Below are 24,495 nucleotides of genomic sequence, written 5' to 3'. Positions count from 1 at the left end.
AACCTATAGTTGATCAAATAAGCTTTCCGTAGCAAATTAGCAATTACATTTTTTTGTTGATCAAATTCGACACCCTCTCATCTAAAAATTCACCACTTCTGTGTTTTATTTGGTCGACAGATTTTGGGCGGAGTAAAACCTCTCGCTTCAGACGTCCGAGAAGCCATACATTAGTCTAAACAGTTGCAAAACTAAAACGAGAGTTTCTACTGGACAAATTGAGGTAGGTCCCGCCCCATTTCGTTCTGGTAAAGAAACGTTTTGCAACATCATTTGCGTAATGAGAATACGCCCCAGAGCACGCACAAGAGTTGTATGAAATGACGTGGAATTTGTAACTTGCATACAAGCGCGATATCAAAGTGCGCATGATTTCGAGAGTATTTAATAAAACGAGCTACTGTAGTCTTTATTGAAGTTTCAAGTTTAAATGTGCTTATAGTCATAGTTTGCTACCAAACATGATTGTTTCTAGTGTCAGTTAGCTAACAGTAGCTTCTGCTAACTACGACAACTAAATTGAGAAGAGTTCACGGAAGCAGAGCTAGCTAGCCCAAGTGACAGAGCTCCTACTAGCTAGGATCTTCTGGTTCTCTATCGATAGCTAGGTTATATGGCTACAGCAAGATGACTTCAACAACAACTTCGACGGGAACGTCTTGACTGGACTCGAGACGTGTCACTGATTAGCCAATGATTGACACGGTGTTGAAGCGAATGCTCATCAGTAGTTTGTTAGCTAGCATGCTAGGTAGCTACTTCCAACGACGCCGGAGCCCGCATTTATAAGCCTACCCAGTTAAGTGGTTTGCGCTCGAGACTAACGTTAGTTAGCTGTAGTTGAAGCTAACTAGCTGGTTGTATTGTAAGGACAAGAGCAAGCTGTCAAGATGGGTTCGTTGTTCCGAAGTGAAGAGATGTGTTTGGCCCAGATGTTTCTGCAGTCTGGATCGGCATACGACTGCATTAGCGAACTGGGAGAAATGGGTCTGGTGGAATTCAGAGACGTAAGTAACTTACTGATTTCTTTCCAAATAAACAGTCTCATGTAACTAGCGCAGCTGTCGAAGTTAATCTCTCTTTGATGGTCCTGTTGCATTTTGAGTTTTCAGACATGATCAGGTAGGTAGAATGTTGCCCGACCCTAGCCCTTGATCATGACTCTCAGTTCATTACATTACACGAGTTATTGGACGAAGGCATATTTTGTAGGGGGGAGTTTTGTTAAGATCCCTGACGCTCAGCCTGAACATTAACATGCACCATTTGTGTTACGGGTTTGGAAGCATAAGGAACGTATTTTATGTAAATATACATTATTTTTAAGATACATTTTATACACACCTTGAATGGGTTAGTGTTCCCACATGGCCACATCTCCATGTTACAGCGCTTGTTTACCTGTGCTATCTAGCATGCTCTGAACACCTGTGTGTAAGCGGTAACTTGGTTTAGTTTAGTCAGATGGAGGCACCCATAGTTTATGGATCTGTGCGAAGCTACTACAGTAAGTGTAAATCAAATTGTATTTGTCACATACACATGGTTAGCAGACGTTAATGCGAGTGTAGCGAAATGCTTGTGCTTCTAGTTCCGACAATGCAGTAATAACCAACAAGTAATCTAACTAACAATTCCAAAACTACTGTCTTATACACACAAGTGTAAGGGGATAAAGAATATGTACAAAAAGATATATGAATGAGTGATTGTACAGAGCGGCATAGGCAAGATACAGTAGATGGTATCGAGTACAGTATATACATATGAGATGAGTATGTAAACAAAGTGGCTAGTGATACATGTATTACATAAAGATGCAGTAGATGATATAGAGTACAGTATATACGTATACATATGATATGAATAATGTAGGGTATGTAAACATTATATTAGGTAGCATTGTTTAAAGTGGCTAGTGATATATTTGACATTTCCCATCAATTCCCATTATTAAAGTGGCTGGAGTTGAGTTAGTGTGTTGGCAGCAGCCACTCAATGTTAGTGGTGGCTGTTTAACAGTCTGATGGCCTTGAGATAGAAGCTGTTTTTCAGTCTCTCGGTCCCAGCTTTGATGCACCTGTACTGACCTCGCCTTCTGGATGATAGCGGGGTGAACAGGCAGTGGCTCGGGTGGTTGTTGTCCTTGATGATCTTTATGGCCTTCCTGTGACATCGGGTGGTGTAGGTGTCCTGGAGGGAAGGTAGTCTGCCCCCGGTGATGCGTATATATATTTTTATTTTAAGAATTCTTTCTCGCCGATGAAAGATAAGGTGTATATATTCCGAAATTTGTATCGCAAGCGATGATTATTGACGTTTCTAAATGTTAAAACACAGCGTGGGGATTGTAGTTCGCATGAGGCAGTCATGGGCGAAGCTAATGATGTCTGAGAACTGTAGTGAGAAGGCAGAATGCCGCCTAGAGTTTGAGAGCTAGAGCGTTCCTAACACAAGACTTGATAAAATAGCTTAGATCAGTGTTTCCCAACTCTGGTCCTCGAGTACCCCCAACAGCACAAATTTTTGTTGTAGCCCTGGACAAAAACACCTGATTCAACTCATTGTTGTGGGTACTTGAGGAGTGGACTTTGGAAACACTGGCTTAGATAACGTCTTGTCTAACCTAGTCTGATTAATCAGGCTGTAATACACAATTTATTGGTGTATATACAACCTGAAACATTTGTGTGCAGAATTGTGTACATTTTCTGTACAAGCCAAAATGTTGAATACAATTAGATTTGAATTTACTCTACCAGTTGTCTGTGCGGTTTGTCCTTCAGCTCCTCAAAATTGTAGACACATTTCCAGTGGAATGTATTGTTGACCAGACTTTTTAGAGAGCCAGTAGGTATATGGTTTTATATTGGATATTCAGTTTTCTCTTGTCAATAGCTATTGAACCAAACAATACATTAAAATGGTATACTCTGAATCAGGTGAGGATGGAGAATATTCCACCCCTAATTGAAAGATAAATACAAAAAAAAGGTGAATTGTTCTCCAACGTCCCCTGATTCAGAATATACAATGTTCATTGTCATGGCGTGCTTGGTTTAATGTTTGACGATAGAAAACAACTGAATATCCAACACAATATTAAATGTACCTTGGTTCCAAACCGAACTACCAGCTTTCTAAAAAGTTTCCTAAGCAATACTTTCCTGTGGATATTTTTGTCTCAAATTTCGAGCAGCTGAAGGACATACCGCATAGACAACCGGTGGAGTAAGTTCCAATGTAATTTCTTTCAACATTCTGGCTTGTAAGCAACATTTGCACAATTTTGCACAAATGTTTGTCTGTAGATGCCAATTAATTGTGTATTACAGCCTGATTAACCAGACTATATCTAACCTTACCGAGTACAGTAGATTATGGATATGCTTGTTTACTGACACTTTTAATAGGATCGTGAGAAGTCTGTGGACCAGTTTGATTTCATAGTGACATCTCAAAATGTTGCTACTTGCCCTGTAGGGTTGTGTATCAGAGAGAATGTGGAATGTTGGCGATCATTTGCAAAATCCATTCAATATCAGCTTAGACAGGTGTGTGTTCGTGGTGACAGTAACAATGTGGCTCTGCTCCTACTGTTTCAGCTCAACCCCAGTGTAAACCTATTCCAGCGGAAGTTTGTCACTGAGATAAAACGATGTGAGGAAATGGAGAGAATTCTAGGTAAGGATAAAACAGGTTGGTTTGTTCCTAACTTAAAAGCAGGAGTGAAAGTACATGTCATTTCTTACGGTACGGGACTCCCTATGTGTGTGCGTGCACTTCAAAAAAAAAGTTTTTATAGCCTAGGTGTAATCATGGAATTGCATATAGAATCTCTAATAATTTCATATGATCTGTGGGCTTAGTAAAGTATTGCCATAGAACTTCTAACATGTATTACCTTTTAATGTGGAATGAACACAACCAGCCATGATGTGTTCATCTGGTTGTCAATCACTTCAAACAGGTGCTCCTGTAGGCTCCCCGCGTACGTGCTTCCACTCACAAAATAATTCCAGCATCCAAACTGTGCACCCGCAATTTGATGAATGGAAAGACGTCTGTCCCAAAACCTACACGTGTATTGTAGTTGTAACAGTATAAATTTAGACCGTCCCCTCACCCATACTCTGTCGCGAACCAGGGACCCTCTGCAAACATCAACAACAGTCACCCACGAAGCATCATTACCCATCGCTCCACAAAAGCCGCGACCCTTGCAGAGCAAGGGGAACCACTACTTCAAGGTCTCAGAGCAAGCGACGTCACCGATTGAACCGCTATTTAGCGCGCACCACCGCTAACTAGCTAGCCATTTCACATCCGTTACATAATCACATTCTGCCATTAGGCCTACACTTGTAGCCCAAATTGATGCGTCCACTGCTGTCCACACGTGTCTCGGGCTTGGCCACTCATCTCCACCTTGGCAAAATGTAAGTGTTCTCGTCAAACCACAACGCAATTTGGAGCTTATACAACCCGGTTTCAAGTCAATTCACTAAATGTTCATGCGACTGACATACAGTGAGGTTAAATAATGGTGTGATAGCCTATAGTATTCTTGGCATTTTGTGTTAGTTATTGTGATAGGCTCATGTTTTAACGGTTCGGTGTACCCCCACTTTTTATTTTGCTGGGATGCTGTAGTGGACCGTATAGGTTTACTTTCACCCTTGTTTAAAAGTGATGGGCATTGATGCACTCCTGAATAACTCTTTAACTTTCACACAGTTGCTGCACAAATCGCAGTCTCTTTTACATGACCACTGTACAGTTCTGAAATACACTGTGCCCTGGCCAATGAGTCTCATTTAAAGGAATCTAAACTCCGGCTTAATTGGAGGCAGATGCTTGGAGATTAAATTTAGGCCCCCAAAAAAGGAAAGTACAAGGAGTGTTGAGGTAGGTTTCTCAGAGGAATGTGAGTTCCTGAGGGAAGAGCGAGAGCGTTAGCGTGAGGCAGAATAGAGACTCTAAGATTCAATGAAAAACACTGTAGAGTTTTTAAATGAAAACAGATTAAGCTTATTGCTAAAGATGTAGTATTTTAAACAAATAGATTCAGTGACTGTGTGTTGTGTACTAAGAATTCACTGCGTCTTTGACAGGGTACCTTCTAAGGGAAATCAAGAGAGCAGACATCCCACTTCCAGAGGGAGAAGTGAACCCGATTGCACCCCAGCCCAAGCATGTCCTGGTTATAATGGTTAGCACACTCTACCTGTCTCTTATTCTCTAAAATGTTATGAATCCTTTTTTTCATAAGAATTAAGTATTTTATTTGTCCCAAATGGCACCATATACACTGAACAAAAATATAAACAGAACATGTTAAATTTTGGTTAGCTGTTGACATCCCTGTTAGTTAACATTTCTCCTTTGCCAAGATAATCCATCCACCTGACAGTTGTGGCATATCAAGAAGCACCTTGTTCTGGGGACAATAAAAGGCCACTCTAAAATGTGCAGTTTTGTCACATCACAATGCCACAGATCTCTCAAATTTTGAGGGAGTGTGCAATTGGAATGTTGACTGCAAGAATCTCCACCAGAGCTGTTGCCAGATAATTGAATGTTAATTTCTCCAGCATAAGCTGATGAAACTGGTTTTGACCAACCAAAGAATTTCAGCAAAAACTGTCAGAAACCGTCCCAGGGAAGCTCATCTACGTACTCGTTGTTTACACCAGGGTCTTGACCTGACTGCAGTTCGGTGTCGTAACTGACTTCAGAGGGCAAATATTCACCTTCGATGGCCACTAGCACGCTGGCCATTGGTGTGCCCTTCACGGATTAATCCCGGTTTCACCTGTACCGGGCAGACAGCATCTGTATGGTATCGTGTGGGCGAGCGGTTTGCTGACGTCAACATTGTAAGCCGAGTGCCCCATGTTAGCCGTGGTGGTATGTGCAGGCATAAGCTAATTTGGATGGCTGGCATGACAATTTTGAACACTCCGAGATACCGTGACGAGATCCTGAGGCCCATTGTCGTGCCAGACATCCGCCTCCATTCAGCATAGTAATGCACTGCTCCATGTCACAAGGATCTGTTCACAATTCCTGGAAGCTGAAAATGCCCCAGTTCTTCCATGGCCTGCATACTCCATACATTTCACCCATTGAGCATGTTTGGGATGCTTTGGATCGACGTGTACGACAGCGCGTTCCATTTCCCGCCAATATCCAGCAACTTTGCACATCCATTTGGACAACATTCCACAGGCCAAAATTAGCAGCCTGATCAACTCTATGTGAAGGAGATGTGTCTTGCTGCGTGAGGCAAATGGTGGTCACACCAGATACTGTTTTTTTTTAAAGTATATGTGACCAACAGGATGCACATCTGTGAAATCCATAGATTAGGGCCTAATGAATTTATTTAAATGGACTGATTCCCTTATACAAACTGTAACTCAGTAAAATCCTTGAAATTGTTGCATGTTGCGTTTATAATTTTGTTCAGTTTATTTACTATATGGAGAATAGGGTGACATTTGGGACATCCCATATTATCATTGCTAATTGACACTATGTATGGCTGTCTCCAGGAGCAGTTGCAGAGGCTGGAGGTGGAGCTGAGCGAGGTGACCAGGAATAAGGAGAAGCTACAGAAGAACCTCCTGGAGCTGACCGAGTACACACACATGCTGCGTATCACACGCAACTTTGTGCACCGCAGCACAGAAGTAAGTCCAACAGCTCCTCCACAAAGCAAGATCCCACTACTGACCAAGTGCTCTGCCCCACTGTTTGACTTCAGAGCACTTGCTTTGGTATGCTTGAGGAGGAGACACTAAATAGTTTAATCACATGATTTGGCTTGGCTGCTTCCATTGTGACTTTCTTTGCTCTTTCCTCCCCTCTATATAGGAGGTTTTGGGGATAAATCTTAGATTAGCCAAAACCTCATTCATGCGAGGGCAAAATGTAGCCTTTATTCTAGCAATGTGTTTTTCTCTCCTGGTGTGAATTGTGGATATGTATTTTGGTATGTGTGTTCTTACGCTGTGAAAATGTTATCTTTCCCAGCGTGAGCCCCTGCACGCCCAGCATGAGGAGTTCTCCTTCCTAGAGGACTCCATGATGGAGTACTCTAGCATGCAGCGGCTAGGAGCCAAACTAGGGTAAGGGGCTATTAGCAGACATATAGATTTATACACACTTGTGTGTGCCTGTTTACTGTAGCACCCTGTTTCTCTCCCCTCCCCCTGCAGGTTTATATCAGGGCTGATTCAGAGGGTGAAGATAGAGGCCTTTGAGCGCATGCTGTGGAGAGTGTGTAAGGGCTACACCATTCTTAGCTACTCTGAGATTGACGAGTATTTGGAGGACCCTGACACGGTGGGTCAATCTTGTTCTGCGTAAAATATATTGTTAACCATTTTCTACAGTAAGTGCTTGAGTGTGAAAGTGAAATCGAAGATAAAAGAATAAGATGCTGTTTATCACATAGCTAAATATAACAGTACCTGTGTTGGGCCTATGAGAATTAGAACCTCTCACCTCTGCAGTAATGTGTGTCTATTCTAAACCACTTCCTGTTCTATGGTTATTGCAGGGTGAGCCAACCAAGAGTGTGGTGTTCCTCATCTCTTATTGGGGTGAGCAGATCGGACAGAAAGTCAAGAAGATCTGTGACTGGTAATTAAACCTCCTCTCCCAATGACCTCCTGTTCCACTTTCAGCTTGAGGTCATTCTCTGTCAAACCATTAGGCCTAATATGTTGTCCCCAACAAGCTCTGAAGACGGTGACTTTAACCTGTGCGATAATAACATAATCTCCTCTTTTTGCCCCTCAGCTACCACTGTCATGTGTATCCATACCCTAACAGCAATGAGGAGAGGAATGACGTTGTGGAGGGACTCAGGACTCGCATCCAGGACCTGCACACTGTAAGCTCTATAAAAGCCTTGTCAGCCGGCCGCGACCGGGAGGATTGTAGGGCGACGCAAAATTGTCATAGCGTCGTCCGGGTTAGGGAGGGTTTGGCTGGTAGGGAAATCCTTGTCTTATCGCGCACCAGTGACTCCTGTGGCGGGCCAGGCGCAGTGCACGCTAACCAAGGTTGCCAGGTGCACGGTGTTTCCTCCGACACATTGGTGCGGCTGGCTTCCGGGTTGGATGCTCGCTGTGTTAAGAAGCAGTGCGGCTTGGTTGGGTTGTGTATCGGAGGAAGCATGATTTTCAACCTTCGTCTCTCCCGAGCCCGTATGGGAGTTGTAGCGATGAGACAAGATAGTAGCTACTAACAATTGGATATCATGAAATTGGGGAGAAAAAGGGGGTACAATTTAAATAAATAAAAAAGCCTTGTCAGCAACAAGATGGTGGTTGATGCGTTATTTATGAATCATTTGTTTTTAAAGGGCAAGTCTGCAGTTGAAATAATAATGAAGAGCCCTCCCAGTCTCTGTTTTGGTAAAAAGCTGAGGCAGAGCCTGGAGAAATGTAACCACTCTCAAATGTATATATGGAGCTCTGGATGCAAGGACTTACCATCCAAGATATAAAAATGATAGTTTTAAGCATGTTTTGAGGCTTTAGTGTTTGTTTACATTTACAATGTTTACAAATTGACGGGGTACGAGAGTTAAACTAAGCTCATGAGGCATTTATAAGTTAGTGTTTCCCCTAAATGTATTTAACAGCGGCAATTAGAATTGCAGGAAATTAGCTTTAAAACAGCAACATTTTGCTAGTTAAAATGTAAGCTGTCAATGGCTTACAGCTTAAGGTGTTCCTACTGCTGGATTTAGCTGTTGAAATATCTTGTGCTTGATGAGGCATTTTAACAAAGGAGGATGTTGCAAGACTTGTGACTTTGGCTGTTAGATAAAATAGAAAATGAAGCTTGGCTGATAGTAAAGAAGTGCTGGAGGTATCCCTCACAGAATGGGCCTTGTGCTTCTGGTTAGAGCGAGGCATGGACAGCGGGTGTTTAGAGTGATTTAGAACATAACTTTTTGGAAAGAAGCAGAATGGCGTGTGAGGGGTATATTTCTCAGGCGCGAGAGAAAGGGAGAGCTCTCACTCAGGCGCCAGAGCGCGTTTTCTGTCATGACCACTGTGGGGTCAAATGACTTAGCTTGTTCCTTGCTGTTTGGTAGACTTTTCAGATCAATCCTTTTGGATGTTCTACCCCCGGAGGGAAAAAAATAATTGCATTAACCTCTGGTCCCAGCATATGATCTCCATGAGGACTTAGCTGAATGCTCACTCTTTGTTTTTTCTTTCTCGTTCATGCTAACATTAACACACACTCACACTAAAACTACCAGCATGCACACTCAAATTCCATCCCTAGCATGTGCATTGGAAGATTCTTTCACGCACAGAACATTCTTAAACAGTCATTCATCATTTGCCCACACCCTCTTGATATTCTAAATGGATGGGAAACCCTCCCATTGTTAAAATGTAATACTATTCCTCTCCCTATGCTGGCTGTCCCCAGGTTCTCCATAGGACAGAAGACTACCTGAGACAGGTGTTGAACAAGGCCTCTGAGTCTGTCTACACCTGGGTCATCCAGGTCAAGAAGATGAAGTCCATCTACTACATCCTCAACCTGTGCAGCTTTGACGTCACTAACAAGTGTTTGATAGCTGAGGTGTGGTGCCCTGTCAACGACCTGCCGACCCTGCGGCGGGCGCTAGAGGAAGGATCGGTCAGTCAGCTCGTTGTTACCATGGCTACCTGTGTAATGTCATTGTTGGGCTTAACTCTTTGCGTTTTGGATTGTAATGTCATTGTTTGTGACCTCCCCCTTCTAAGTTCAGTATTTGGCTAAACCAACACAGTCACACACCTAGTCAGCATGCCCTACTTTAGTAATGGGGTCATGGTTGTTGAAAGAGGGGAGTGGCATTGATCTTATCTTGACCACGTCTGATGATTTAAGCCATATTTAATAAACTAGACATGTTATCTGTTTATCCTGTTGGGTCCCAATTGATGGCTATCAGGGCTTCTGTCCATTCATTAATTGCACTGGTTAATGTACATAATTAAGGTCACAGTCAGTTCAATGGCAGTAGCCCATGTCAGCGTTCTGCCAGGGGTTTTAGTCCTTTAAACATGGCTTAAATGAGGTTTCCAAAAACGAGGCTTGAATGGTCAAAATGTATTTGAATGGTCTTAAAGTATTTGAACTTACTAGCTATTTGATAAGCTCTTAGGTTTCTGTCTTACTCTCTGGAAAATATACATTTTTATGTCAAGTTATTGGCTTGCCCTCAAAAAACCTCTATGCAACTTTTAGACTAATAACATTGCAATAATCCTGGTCTGTCTGACATTATTGACTTGCCTTCACAGAGGAAAAGTGGAGCCACAGTGCCTTCTTTTGTCAACCGTATCCCCAGCAACGACACTCCGCCTACCCTGATAAGAACCAACAAGTTCACCTCAGGCTTCCAGAGCATAGTGGAGGCCTATGGAGTGGGAAACTATAGAGAGGTTAACCCAGGTACAGTAAGACCTCATCAGTCAATGACCACTGATGAGTATATTTAGGAAGCTTTCATTAGCCCTACGGCTTTTCTGTTTGTTTGCTATGTGTATGAGCTACATGCCTGTAGCCAAAGACACATTTCCACTCCTAACAAGAATGGACAATGAACTTGAGGGATAGTTAAATGTGTACATGGAATATGATGTCTTGTTTTGTCTGTTGTCTATCAGCTCCTTACACAGTCATCACCTTCCCCTTCCTGTTTGCTGTGATGTTTGGAGACCTGGGCCATGGTATGATCATGGCTCTGTTTGCTCTCTGGATGGTGCTGTATGAAGACAACCGCAAACTGAAGCGCACAAGAAACGAGGTGAGAGGGCCAGAGAGAGGCTCTTGGGGGTGCCACTCAAATGTCACCCTATTCCCTATGTAGTGCACTAGGTTTGACCAGGCCCATAGGAATAAATTAACAGGAAATCTGGTTAGCTAGATTATTTCCCCGACATTGATATTGGTGTGTTTGTATGCTCAGATCTGGAACACGTTCTTCGAGGGCCGTTACATCATCCTGATGATGGGCTTGTTCTCGGTCTATACCGGCCTCATCTACAACGACTGCTTTTCCAAGTCTCTCAACATCTTTGGCTCTGGCTGGAATGTCAACGCCATGTTTAAATCTGGAAATTGGACTTGGTTAGTACTATACTATAATCTGTTCTGTAATGTACCCAGGGCTCTAGATGAACATTTTTCATTGGTGGAACTGGTGCTCCCAATTTTAAAAAGTTAGGAGCACCACATTCATTTAAGGGCACCAGAAAATACTATTTTTAAAATGGATTGAGATACAGCCCTTTAATGAATACTTTTGAAGCACGTTGTGTCCTATAAACTAATGTAACACTGAAAATACATACAAATACCTGTCATTGAAATGAGTCATTTGTGGAATATTAGGTGTCTACATTGTGTAAAAGCACTGTTTTCCTAATGATATGGAGTACATAGAAAATTGTACACTGTCTCTTTAAAAAAAGTCAGGTTTATGATGATGACGTGCAAGAGATTTGTCATTCATTCCTTGATAAGATCATTCATCTCCTGAAGAAGCTATCCCTTTTCCTTATCGCTGATTGAACACTCTTTAAAAAAAAAAAATATTACATATGAATTATATGTAAAATAAAGTTTCAAAATATCAATAACAATGCATGTGACATTAAACATTAAATCACCTGATAGTTTGCTCTTTATTATAATTGTTGACTTTGGTATTTTCTTTAAAAGGGATTCCACGCTCCGAACCAATGCCTTTCTGACCCTTGATCCCATTGTCCCTGGGGTTTTCAATGGACCCTACCCTTTGGGCATTGACCCGGTAAGTACATGGCTTTATGATCCATGATCCCATTGTCCCTGGGGTTTTCAATGGGCCCTACCCTTTGGGCATTGACCCGGTAAGTACATGGCTTTATGATCCATGATCCCATTGTCCCTGGGGTTTTCAATGGACCCTACCCTTTGGGCATTGACCCGGTAAGTACATGGCTTTATGATCCATGGTCATAAACAGCATTGTCTCGTCTCCATGTTCACTACACTCACACACACGTTATTCCCTGTCCCTTCATAACCATACACACTTGCCTCTTGCCTCTCACCAACCAGAGCCAATAAAGTAAATCATGGATCATTACTCATTTTAATGTTCTTATAACAATATTTGTTAACAATCCCATCAATCTGACTGTGATGTAGTCTGTCCATACCTCAACCTGACAGGGTTTTCCTAATTTCTTCCACTATGTAGATTTGGAACTTGGCGTCAAATCGTCTGACCTTTCTGAACTCCTACAAGATGAAGATGTCTGTGATTGTGGGTATCATTCACATGAGCTTCGGGGTCATCCTAGGTGTCTTCAACCACCTGTAAGTTACAGCACACACATTCCCCACAATATCAGCACTGGAATGCTAAGAACTATATAAGATTATGGCCAACTTAAAGATATAGAATGTCCTGTTCTGAATCCTAAAAGCTCTGTTTATCCATGCAGGCACTTTAAAGCCCTGTTTGTGTCTGTGCAGACACTTTAAAGCCCTGTTGTCTGTCTGTCTGCAGACACTTCAGAAAGAAGTTCAACCTGTACTTAGTATTCCTCCCGGAGCTGCTGTTCCTGCTGTGTCTGTTTGGCTACCTGGTCTTCATGATCATCTACAAGTGGCTGGCCTTCTCTGCCCGTGACTCCCAGATGGCCCCCAGCATCCTCATACACTTCATCAACATGTTCCTCATGCAGGGGGACGGGGTGCCGCCCCTCTTCCCAGGACAGGTACAAAGATGGGGATCGCACAGTGCGTGTGTCCCAAATGGCATCCTATTCCCTATATAGTGCACTACTATAGAGCCCTGGTCAAAAGTAGTGTACTATATAGGGAATAGTGTGGCATTTCGGACGCACTCACTGGGAAAAGGGAGTGGTTTTCCCAGTGGGTGTGAAGACATGTATACAAGCCCAACCCGCTCCAAAGATACTTCGGTGAGACTAACAGACCTGTCTGTTGTGTCCCTCTGCTACGATAGGTTGGGCTGCAGGTGTTCCTGGTGGTAATTGCTATACTATCAGTGCCTGTCTTACTGCTGGGGAAACCAGTTTACCTCTACTTGCTGCACAACGGAGGAGCCAACCTCATGGGAATGTACAGGGTGAGATTTTGTGTGTCTGTTTCTGACCTCAAGAGTCATGGGCGTGTGTGTAGTTTCTCCATATGGGTCTGTGTTCTGGTTGTAACAGTATGCTGGTGTGTAGTCTGTTTATAGGAGTGTGTTCTGGTTGTAACAGTGTGGTGTTTGTGTGTGTCCCTCCCCAGGGTTATGAGCGTGTGCGGCGGCACAGCGAGGAAGAGCTTTCCCTGATGAGGGCTCATGACATGGAGGAGGGCAGTGTCCACAATGACCTCTCCACTAGCAGAGAGCAGCAGAAAGAAGAGGTTAGCTGATGACAACACCATCACCACCTCCCACTAGCCTCTCAGTCAGGCATCAGTACACTACAGTATGGGTACTAGGGTTGAATGACAGGAACCCAGTTACTGCCCAAAACCACTCCCTTTCCCTGTGGTAAATAACTGACAAACCGGTAAATTGTATGCAATGTCTAAATATTTTCTACGGCCTCATGATGAATCAACGCTCCGGTGGGAACAGACAGCCCATCTCAGTATGTGTAGTGTAGTTTAGAATGCATGCAGACCTAGTTGAAGAATAATCTCATCATGGTAACTTTTTTCTTGTGACACGTAGACCTATATTTGCTGCAGCATATGCCACAGTAATATAGAGACTTAATACGTGTCTAATTTACCTATCTGGCTTTTGCGTGTCACCTTTTTTAATCATGAAGATTAAAAAATAATAATAGTAATTGCAGCTGCTGTGTTTTAAAACAGCTTATCACTCGAATATCGTTGCTTTAAATCCATGCACCCATGAGCACTCTGTCTTTCTCTCTCGCCATCAACTCGATTCAAATTGCATCCACAATGGATCATCCTGTTCTAGATTGATATATAGATGTCCTAGCCTACCCCTTTCAGGTAATCAATTCAATGCAATATTAGCCTTGTATTTAGCTCATTAATAATGGGTTATGTATAATAAGCTTAACTTATAGCCTCTCTCTTGCGTAGTACATAACCACCTGTGCTCCGCTGGCCTTTCTCTTGGAGTCCCATGCAGGAAAATCTAGACTAGATTAGTGTAACCGATGTGAAATGGCTAGCTAGTTAGCGGGGTGCTCGCTAATAGTGTTTCAATCGGTGACATCACTCGCTCTGAGACCTTGAATTAGTTGTTCCCCTTGCTCTGTAAGGGCTTTTGTGGAGTGATGGGTAACGATGCTTCGAGGGTGGCTGTTGTCGATGTGTGCAGAGGTTCCCTGGTATGAAACAAGGTAGGGGCGAGGAGAGGGACGTGGAGAGGGACGGAAGCTATACTCTTACAATAGCTTGCTGGACATTCCTTTTTTTTTGCACTTCTTATACCGAAGAGCGACGCAAGCTCTGTTTTGCTGAATGTTAAATACAGCAACCAATAGAACTCACAGGTAGTTTGAAAGAAGAGCGAACGCGTAATGGCGGTAGGATATAGCAGTTATTTATTCAGACCCATTTTTTATGAGCAAGTTCTCATTTACAATTTATGAACAAGTTCTCATTTACAACTGCGACCTGGCCAAGATAAAGCAAAGCAGTGCAACACAGAGTTACACATGGAATAAACAAACATTCAGTCAATAATACAGTACAGAAAGTCTATATACAGTGTGTGCAAATGAGGTAGGATGACGGAGGTAAGGCAATAAATAGGCCATAGTGGCCAAATAATTACAATTTAGCAATTAAACACTGGAGTGGTAGATGTGTACAAGTAGAGATACTGGGGTGCAAAGGAGCAAAAATAAATAAAATGGCTAAAAGTATGGGGATGAGGTAGTTGGATGGGCTATTTAGATAGGCTATGTGCAGTGATCTGTGATCTGTGAGCTTCTCTGACAGCTGGTGCTTAAAGCTAGTGAGGGAGATATGAGTCTCCAGCTTCAGTGATTTTTGCAGTTTGATCCAGTAATTGGCAGCAGAGAACTGGAAGGAAAGGTGGCCGAAGCAGGAATTGGCTTTGGGGGTGGGTGACCAGTGAAATATACCTGCTGTAGTACGTGCTACGGGTGGCTGCTGCTATGGTGAGCTGAGATAAGGTGGGGCTTTACCGAGCAAAGACTTATTGATGACCTGGAGCCAGGTGGTTTGGCGACCAATATGAAGCGAGGGCCAGCCAACGAGCGCATACAGGTCGCAGTGGTGGGTAGTATATGGGGCTTCGGTGACAAAACGGGTGGCACTGTGATAGCAAATTGGATGCATTCTGAGTAGAGTGTTGGAGGCTATTTTGTAAATGACATCGCCGAAGTCAAAGATCGGTAGGATAGTCAGTTTTACGAGGGTATGTTTGGCAGCATGAGTGAAGGATGCTTTGTTGTGAAATAGGAACCTGATTCTAGATTTAATTTTGGATTCGTGATGCTTAATGTCAGTCTGGAAGGAGAGTTTACAGTCTAACTAGACACCTAAGTATTTGTAGTTGTCCACATATTCTATGTCAAAACCGTCCAGAGTAGTGATGCTGGGCGGGCGGGCAGGTGTGGACAGCAATCGGTTGAAGAGCATGCATTTAGTTTTACTCGCATTTAAAAGCAGTTGGAGGCCACGGAAGGAGAGTTTTATGGCATTGAAGCTCGTCTGGAGGTTAGTTAACTTCTCTAGGGTAGGGGGCAGCATTTGGAATTTTGGATGAAAAGCATTCCCAAATTAAACTGCCTTCTACTCAGGCCCAGAAGATAGGAGATGCATAGAATTAGTAGATTTGGATAGAAAACACTCTAAAGTTTCCAAAACTGTTAAAAATGTCTGTGAGTATAACAGAACTGATATGGCAGGTGAAAACCTGAGAGAAATCCATTCAGGAAGTAGGATTTTTGTTGTTGTAGTTTTCTATTCAATGCCATTACAGTATCCATTGACTTAGGACTCAAATTGCAGTTCCTATGCATTCCACTAGATGTCAACAGTCTTTAGAAATTGTTTCAGGCTTGTATTTTGAAAAATGAGGGAGTAAGAGCAGTCTGAATGAGTGGACCCTGCAGTGTCACAGATATTTTTCATGCGCGTGACCGAGAGTGCCTTTCTTGTTTACCTTTTATATTGATGACGTTATTGTCCAGGTGAAATATTATTGATTTATTTAGGCTAAAAACAACCTGAGGATTGAATATAAACATCGTTTGACATGTTTCTATGAACTTTACGGATACAATTTGGATTTTTTGTCTGCCTGTTGTGACTGCGTTTGAGCCTGTGGAGTACTGAAGAAAACGCGCAAACAAAACGGAGGTTTTCGGATGTACAGAGAGACTTTATCGAACAAAAGGAACATTTTATTGAATAAATGAATGTCTTCTGAGTGCAAACATGAAGATCATCAAAGGTAAGTGATGAATTGTATCTCTATTTCTGACTTGTGTAACTCTTCTGCTTGGCTGGTTACTGTTTGTAATGATTTGTCTGCTGGGCTATGTTTTCAAATAATTGTAAGGTAAGCTTTCGCCGTAAAGCATTTTTTGAAATCTGACACCGTGGTTGGATTCACAAGAAGTTCATCTTTAAACCTATGTAAAATAGTTGTATCTTTTCTGAATTTTTATCATGAATATTTCTTTATTTGAGTTTGGCGCTCTGCAATCTCACCAGATTGCATAGCGGAGAAGGTATGGTGGATTTCGAAATGGTCGATGATCTGTTTGTTCATTTGGCTTTCAGGGTAAGATAGATAGGCAGGTTAGATGGATAGGTCTGTAGCAGTTTGTCTAGAGTGTCTCCCGGTCTCTCGCGGTCATCCCCCTCTTCAAAGGGGGAGACACTAAAATCATATTCCTATCTTAACAAAAACTCAAATTGGATGAAAACTTAACAGATATAGGGGGCATCCATTCCAAGTTACAATATTTGGTCCATACAGTTTTTAATAACATCACACAATGAAAAACAATATTACATTAGTTTTCTACATCTCCCCACTGACCATTCTCCAAATTCTTTGTTAGAATTGTTCCATTCTCCACTTTTGGGACGGTAGAGTTTTGGACGGGCAAAATTCTCTGGGGACTAAAGTACATTCCTTTAGTTCAGTGGTCGCCAACCGGTCGATCGTGATCTTCAAGGCATTCCTAGTCGATCACCAAATATTTCTGTAGAAAAGCCAACGAACGATAAAGGCTTGCGCTCCTTTTTTAAAAATCGTGTTGAGCTGTTGCCGGTAGGTGCACTTGATTCAAAACTCCGCCTACCCGGCGAACCGGAAAATCTGTGACTAAATCGAGTGCTCCTACTCTGCTGCCCAATCGGCTAGCTCAAATCACCGTGGCGTCAGAGCTTCCATGACCCTGGCCACAGCCAAGTTTAATAGGCTACTAGCCTGCGTAAGATTTAATCACTTTTAAAACCATGACCACCGAGAGACTGTCAACGATTACAGCAAAGCACTGCTGTTTTTCTGATTTGAGTTTAAGTTTATATTCAGCACTGTCACTTTTTATTCAACACTATTACGAACGCTCTTCTCCGTACTTCTGCTCTGGCTGCAGCTGCAATGAATGAGTTGCCAAGTATCGATAGCCCTGCGTTTTATTATTAGCAGCTCGTCGTGTCGATTTTATAATATTTAAGGAATATTTAACTTTCTCTGGTCATAGGAATAACATGAATTTGTGCATGAGGCAGATGCGGTGCGACTCGAGTTTTGCCATCAGGTGGAAGACTGTGTCCCCTCTCTTTGGGCAGTCTCACCGGAGGAAGGGAAGGAGAGAGCAGGTGGAAGACTCTGTCCCCTCTCTTTGGGCAGTCTCACCGGAGGAAGGGAAGGAGAGAGCAGGTGGAAGACGCTGTCCCCTCTCTTTGGGCAGTCTCACCGGAGGAAGGGAAGGAGAGAGCAGGTGGAAGACTCTGTCCCCTCTCTTTGGGCAGTCTCACCGGAGGAAGGGAAGGAGAGAGCAGGTGGAAGACGCTGTCCCCTCTCTTTGGGCAGTCTCACCGGAGGAAGGGAAGGAGAGAGCAGGTGGAAGACGCTGTCCCCTCTTTGGGCAGTCTCACCGGAGGAAGGGAAGGAGAGAGCAGGTGGAAGACGCTGTCCCCTCTCTTTGGGCAGTCTCACCGGAGGAAGGGAAGGAGAGAGCAGGTGGAAGACGCTGTCCCCTCTCTTTGGGCAGACTCACCGGAGGAAGGGAAGGAGAGAGCAGGTGGAAGACGCTGTCCCCTCTCTTTGGGCAGTCTCACCGGAGGAAGGGAAGGAGAGAGCAGGTGGAAGACGCTGTCCCCTCTCTTTGGGCAGTCTCACCGGAGGAAGGGAAGGAGAGAGCAGGTGGAAGACGCTGTCCCCTCTCTTTGGGCAGTCTCACCGGAGGAAGGGAAGGAGAGAGCAGGTGGAAGACTCTGTCCCCTCTCTTTGGGCAGTCTCACCGGAGGAAGGGAAGGAGAGAGCAGGTGGAAGACGCTGTCCCCTCTCTTTGGGCAGTCTCACCGGAGGAAGGGAAGGAGAGAGCAGGTGGAAGACTCTGTCCCCTCTCTTTGGGCAGTCTCACCGGAGGAAGGGAAGGAAAGAGCAGGTGGAAGACTCTGTCCCCTCTCTTTGGGCAGTCTCACCGGAGGAAGGGAAGGAGAGAGCAGGTGGAAGACGCTGTCCCCTCTCTTTGGGCAGTCTCACCGGAGGAAGGGAAGGAGAGAGCAGGTGGAAGACGCTGTCCCCTCTCTTTGGGCAGTCTCACCGGAGGAAGGGAAGGAGAGAGCAGGTGGAAGACGCTGTCCCCTCTCTTTGGGCAGTCTCACCGGAGGAAGGGAAGGAGACAGCAGGTGGAAGACGCTGTCCCCTCTCTTTGGGCAGTCTCACCGGAGGAAGGGAAGGAGAGAGCAGGTGGAAGACGCTGTCCCCTCTCTTTGGGCAGTCTCACCGGAGGAAGGGAAGGAGAGAGCAGGTGGAAGACGCTGTCCCCTCTCTTTGGGCAGTCTCACCGGAGGAATGGAAGGAGAGAGCAGGTGGAAGACTCTGTCCCCTCTCTTTGGGCAGTCTCACCGGAGGAAGGGAAGGAGAGAGCAGGTGGAAGACTCTGTCCCCTCTCTTTGGGCAGTCTCACCGGAGGAAGGGAAGGAGAGAGCAGGTGGAAGACTCTGTCCCCTCTCTTTGGGCAGTCTCACCGGAGGAAGGGAAGGAGAGAGCAGGTGGAAGATGCTGTCCCCTCTCTTTGGGCAGTCTCACCGGAGGAAGGGAAGGAGAGAGCAGGTGGAAGACTCTGTCCCCTCTCTTTGGGCAGTCTCACCGGAGGAAGGGAAGGAGAGAGCAGGGACCGTGAGAGGAGGTTGGGGAAAAATAGTTTTGAACGGTCATCCAACTCGGGCATCTTTCTAGAGCTCTGACTTTTCGACCTGAAGATCATTGAGGTAGTGATTTACATTTACATTACATTTAAGTCATTTAGCAGACGCTCTTATCCAGAGCGACTTTGATCTCGTTGACCATCAAATGCAGGTACCATCAGTCCTGTAATATAAAAAAAGCTAACTATTTATGTTCATGCTCCACAGTGCCTCAAGTGCTAAACCAACTGATCTGTTTTGTTTTGCGAGTTTTGAAATATAACATGGTCTGACTAACAATATTGGCAGGCCAATCATATAGCCAATATGGGTGGTAATGTATTAGGCCTACTGCCCAAACCTCATTTTTACAAAACTGTTTGAGTTAATGTAAAAAATAAAATATATAGATATTTTTTACCTGAGCAGTAGATCTCAGCTTGCTTTTTGAATGCGAAAGTTTTCTTGACTCAAAGGTTGGTTACCACTGCTTTAGTTGATACTAAAGGGTAGAGAGTACCCTCCTGCTTAATTTCCAACTGTGTGAACGGTTGTCCATCCAACAGCTCCCCCATCTCCCCTCTTTGGGAGAGAGAAAGAGGCCTGGTTACGGTCACCACCAGTCTGATGTGACTCATTCTGATCATCAGAGGACAGTCATGACAAGAGCATATAGCTAGCTACATCTATGGGCTTTTGTTTTTCTTTTGTGTGTAATGTGCAATATCCCATATGTATTAGATAACGGCACAATCATTTGGGCTTCGGCCCATTAAATGTCGTTAATGTAGGGCTTATAAAATGTCTAATATATGTCTCACCAGGCTCCGGTAGCATCAGGTTTGAATTTTCATGCTGATCTAAATTCTAATCAAATCTAGACACAGTTATATGATATTGAATGACACTTCCGGTTTTGGCGGGAAATACCGGGTTACCTGGGATTATTTATTTTTTCTCTCGGGACGGAACATTTTCTAAAATACTGGAAAAATATTAAACCCTAAGGAGGATCCAATACTTTCAGTACCCATGTCTTTTTTTTTTTTAAATTATTTTTTTTTACAGTTTGACTTTGGGGATGTGTTCCTGCACCAGTCTATTCACACCATAGAGTACTGCCTGGGCTGCATCTCCAACACAGCCTCCTACCTGCGCCTCTGGGCTCTGAGTCTGGCACATGCCCGTGAGTATCACCGCACCTAAACAGTTTGGTAAATTCATCTTTCTGATGGATGAGCATTTTAAAGTTTATTTTATTGTGAGAGTGGAACACATTGGAAATAAGCCTTGTGTTAACTTATTACAAACATATATATATTATCTTTTATTTGATTTGTTGTCTCTGACTTGAAGCCTTCTTTTTAGTTAACAAATACATTTAATTAAATCAGAGACTGATGTGACTTTTATTTGTCCTTGCTCCCCCAGAGCTGTCGGAGGTGCTGTGGTCCATGGTGATGCGGGTGGGCCTGCGGATGGGCACCAGTCTGGGCATCATGTTTCTGGTGCCAGTGTTTGGGATATTCGCTGTGCTCACTGTGTCTATCCTCCTGGTTATGGAGGGACTGTCTGCCTTCCTCCATGCTCTCAGGCTGCACTGGTTGGTTATTTACTAAACTTGCAGAATTGACAGTGTAGTACAGGAAATCTGTGTAAAAATGCAACACATCACACCTTTATAATGCTTTGATTAATTCGTACTCTATATTCAGTGATCTCTGTTCTCTCTCCATAGGGTGGAGTTCCAAAATAAGTTCTACAGTGGGACTGGAATCAAGTTTGTTCCCTTTGCGTTCTCCCTCCTGCCCTCTAGCTTTGAACATGATGGCTTGCTGTGAATGGGACACAATGCTCCCGCCCTCCGAGGCAAACTGCCACAATGTACCAGCAGGATCCAGTGCTATTGAGCTAGCCTGCGTACCAGTCTCTTTGTGCCATCATGCCACTCCTTTTCATGCCAAACATGATCATCTACAAGTGGCTGGCCTTCTCTGCCCGCGACATGTGATGGCACAAAACGATTGGTACCCTAACTACTATTGAGCCTCATCGATGTACAGTTCAATTTCATAGTGTTTTTTTTATACTATTTGATGTACTGACTGACTGCCTTACATATGTACAAACAAATGTCAACATATCATGCTCTATTTTCAATTGAATGATATTCTGGGTTACCAAAACTTTGGTTGAAAATGAAAAGTATTTTTAGATGAATGTAGGAGCGGGATGTACATTTTCTTTTATAAAAAATAAAGTTGGAATGAGAGTTTAGCATTTGAAAGACTACGACAGGCTTAACTATAGTGGTGCATATATTCAAGAGAAAATGTATGCATACTGTTGTGCTGAATGTTAGCAAAAATGTCCTAACACATGTTGCCTATGCCTCCATCGCTTTGTGGGAGACTACTCTTAACTGTACATTCCATCGATGGAAATTGAATGTATAGCTCAAGACATCATTCACAGAGAGTTCTGCTGGTCAAGAGACATTTTAATGACACCAACAATCCCCGATTAGGAATAAAGCAGGTACTGGACCAGTGCAGCGATCAATTCTTGCTGAAGCCTTTTCCTATATTCCCATCCTGTAGCACCATAGCCGGAGAATGTCATTTTTGTTGTTGGGTAATGGCATTGTACCTTAAAGATGAAAAAATAATGGGTATAATTTATTTTATATATATATATATATATATATATACAGTACCAGTCAAAAGTTTGGGTTTTTCTTTATTTGTACTATTTTCTACATTGTGGAATAATAGTGAAGACATCGTAACTATGAAATAACACAAGGAATAATGTAGTAACCAAAAAAGTGTTTAAAAAATCCAAATATATTTGAGATTCTTCGAAGTAGCCACCCTTTGTGGTCAAATTGCCCTTACACAACGTGGAGGTGTCTTTTGGGTCATTGTCCTGTATGATAGTCCCACTAAGCGTAAACCAGATGGCATGGTGTATCGCTGCAGAATGCTGTGGTAGCCATGCTGGTTGTGTGCCTTGAATTCTAAATAAATCACTGACAGTGTCACCAGCAAAGCACCATCACACCACCTCCTCCATGCTTCATGGTGGGAACCACAAATGCAGAGATCATCCATTTACCTACTCTGTGTCTCACAAAGACACGGTGGTTGGGACCAAACATCTCACATTTGAACTCATCAGACCAAAGGACAGATTTCCACCGGTCTAATGTCCATTGCTCGTGTTTCTTGGCCCAAGCAACTCTTATTATTGGTGTCCTTTAGTAGTAGTAGTGGTTTCTTTGCTGCAATTTGACCATGAAAGCCTGATTCACGTGGTCTCTGAACTGTTGATGTTGAGATGTGTCTGTTACTTGAACTCTGAAGCATTTATTTGGGCTGCAATTTCTGAGGTTCCGTTAACTATAATGAACTTATCCTCTACAGCAGAGGTACCTCTGTCTTCCTTTCCTGTGGCAGTCCTCATGAAAGCCAATTTCATCATACCATTTGATGGTTTTTGCGACTACATTTTCCTGATTGACTGCCCATGTCTTAAAGTAATGATGGATTGTCGTTTATCTTTGCTTATTTGTGCTGTTCTTGCCATAATATGGACGTAGCCCTATTTGGTAAAATACCATCTTCTGTATACCACCCCTACCTTGTCACAACACAACTAATTTGCTCCAATGCATTAAGAAGCAAAGAAATTCCACAAATTAAATTTTAACAAGGCACACCTGTTAATTGAAATGCATTCCAGGTGACTACCTCATGAAGCTGATTGAGAGAATGCCAAGAGTGTGCAAAGCTGTCAAAGCAGGCAAAGGGTGGCTACTCTGAAGAATCTCAAATATAATGAACATTTTAATTTGTTTAACACTTTTTTGTTTACTGTATGATTCCATATGTTTTCTTTAATAGTTTTGATGTCTTCACGATTACTCTACAATGTAGAAAACAGTCAAAATAAAGAAAACCCTTGAATGAGGTGTCAACTTTTGACTCCTACAGTATATATATATATTTATTGTATTTGTCTAAATGGTATTAAATCCTTTGAAGAGGAGCTAATTGATTTAATTGTGATTACCATGTAACAGAACTTTATGGGGAGCTTGCACCATTTCATTGTAAACTGATTTTCTGTGTTATCAAACCTCAATGAGCTGTATGTTGTTGATGCTTAAATATGCTCCTAAAGCAGGATTCTATGGGAAATGCTGCTGTGAAGTTGAGATGAGGTCATGTCAAAATAGTGGCTAGAAAGACTTCTACAACTATGATCACCACTAATTCTTAGAGAGGTGTAGTATGTCATTAGCTTCTTGTCATCTAATCCTTGATAACACAATCTGTGTGGTTTGTTGAAGGGTTGCTGTAAATGTCTGTTCCTGGTCTAGATGTAATCATATTTATTTTAAAGAGTAATGTAACTACTTGATTACTTTGCGTCATTAAAAAGTCCATACTTAGGGGTATCCATACATTCCTCTGTTTTGGCTTTGCATAATTATTTTCTTTTTTATAATGGTGAACATGTTGTCAAAATATGACATGTCACTTGTGAATAAACCTGATGATTTGATTGAAAAAGTATAGAGGCCAAGCATTCCTGACTGAATTTGGACACGCACACTGTTTTTGAAAGCAAAAATTGCTTTCAAAAATGTACCCACAGCAACTATTAAAACATTCCCAAACCAGAAACCATGGATTGATGGCAGTATTCGCGTCAAACTGAAAGCGTGAACCACTGTGATGGCACAGAGCAGCATAGGCAAGATACAGTAGATGGTATTGAGTACAGTATATACATATGAGATGAGTATGTAAACAAAGTGGCATAGTTAAAGTGGCTAGTGATACATGTATTACATAAGGATGCAGTAGATGATATAGAGTACAGTATATACGTATACATATGACATGAATAATGTAGGGTATGTAAACATTATATTAGGTAGCATTGTTTAAAGTGGCTAGTGATATATTTTACATAATTTCCCATCAATTCCCATTATTAAAGTGGCTGGAGTTGAGTCAGTATGTTGGCAGCAGCCACTCAATGTTAGTGGTGGCTGTTTAACAG

General features: G+C 42.8%; 1 protein-coding gene across 1 annotated transcript; it reads left to right on the top strand.

Annotated features, from left to right (window-relative positions):
- The first annotated feature begins 292 nt into the window (after positions 1–292).
- Positions 293–24,002, top strand: LOC115140109 (V-type proton ATPase 116 kDa subunit a 2-like). The gene is made up of 20 exons (XM_029678220.2): positions 293–1,007; positions 3,606–3,684; positions 5,115–5,212; positions 6,558–6,695; positions 7,039–7,133; positions 7,224–7,350; positions 7,568–7,650; positions 7,810–7,903; positions 9,466–9,678; positions 10,329–10,479; positions 10,695–10,834; positions 10,997–11,157; positions 11,752–11,842; positions 12,275–12,393; positions 12,587–12,797; positions 13,049–13,171; positions 13,336–13,455; positions 20,491–20,608; positions 20,854–21,025; positions 21,161–24,002. Exons 1-20 carry the CDS (start codon positions 891–893, stop codon positions 21,261–21,263), a joined length of 2,553 nt encoding a protein of 850 aa, XP_029534080.1. The 5' UTR covers positions 293–890; the 3' UTR covers positions 21,264–24,002.
- The last annotated feature ends 493 nt before the right edge of the window (positions 24,003–24,495 follow it).

Source organism: Oncorhynchus nerka, linkage group LG13 (assembly GCF_034236695.1).
Source record: "Oncorhynchus nerka isolate Pitt River linkage group LG13, Oner_Uvic_2.0, whole genome shotgun sequence".
Lineage (NCBI taxonomy): Eukaryota > Metazoa > Chordata > Actinopteri > Salmoniformes > Salmonidae > Oncorhynchus > Oncorhynchus nerka.
Note: the sequence above shows the minus strand (reverse complement) of the source record. Positions and strands in the feature narration are given on the sequence as shown.

What these genes read in the sequence shown, in the direction of transcription:
- LOC115140109 (XM_029678220.2), top strand. Translation starts at nt 891, where the DNA reads ATGGGTTCGTTGTTCCGAAGTGAAGAGATGTGTTTGGCCCAGATGTTT. An exon ending in ACCTCATGGGAATGTACAGG is followed by an intron (nt 13,172 to 13,335) that starts GTGAGATTTTGT and finishes GTCCCTCCCCAG; the next exon opens with GGTTATGAGCGTGTGCGGCG. An exon ending in GAGAGCAGCAGAAAGAAGAG is followed by an intron (nt 13,456 to 20,490) that starts GTTAGCTGATGA and finishes TTTTTTTTACAG; the next exon opens with TTTGACTTTGGGGATGTGTT.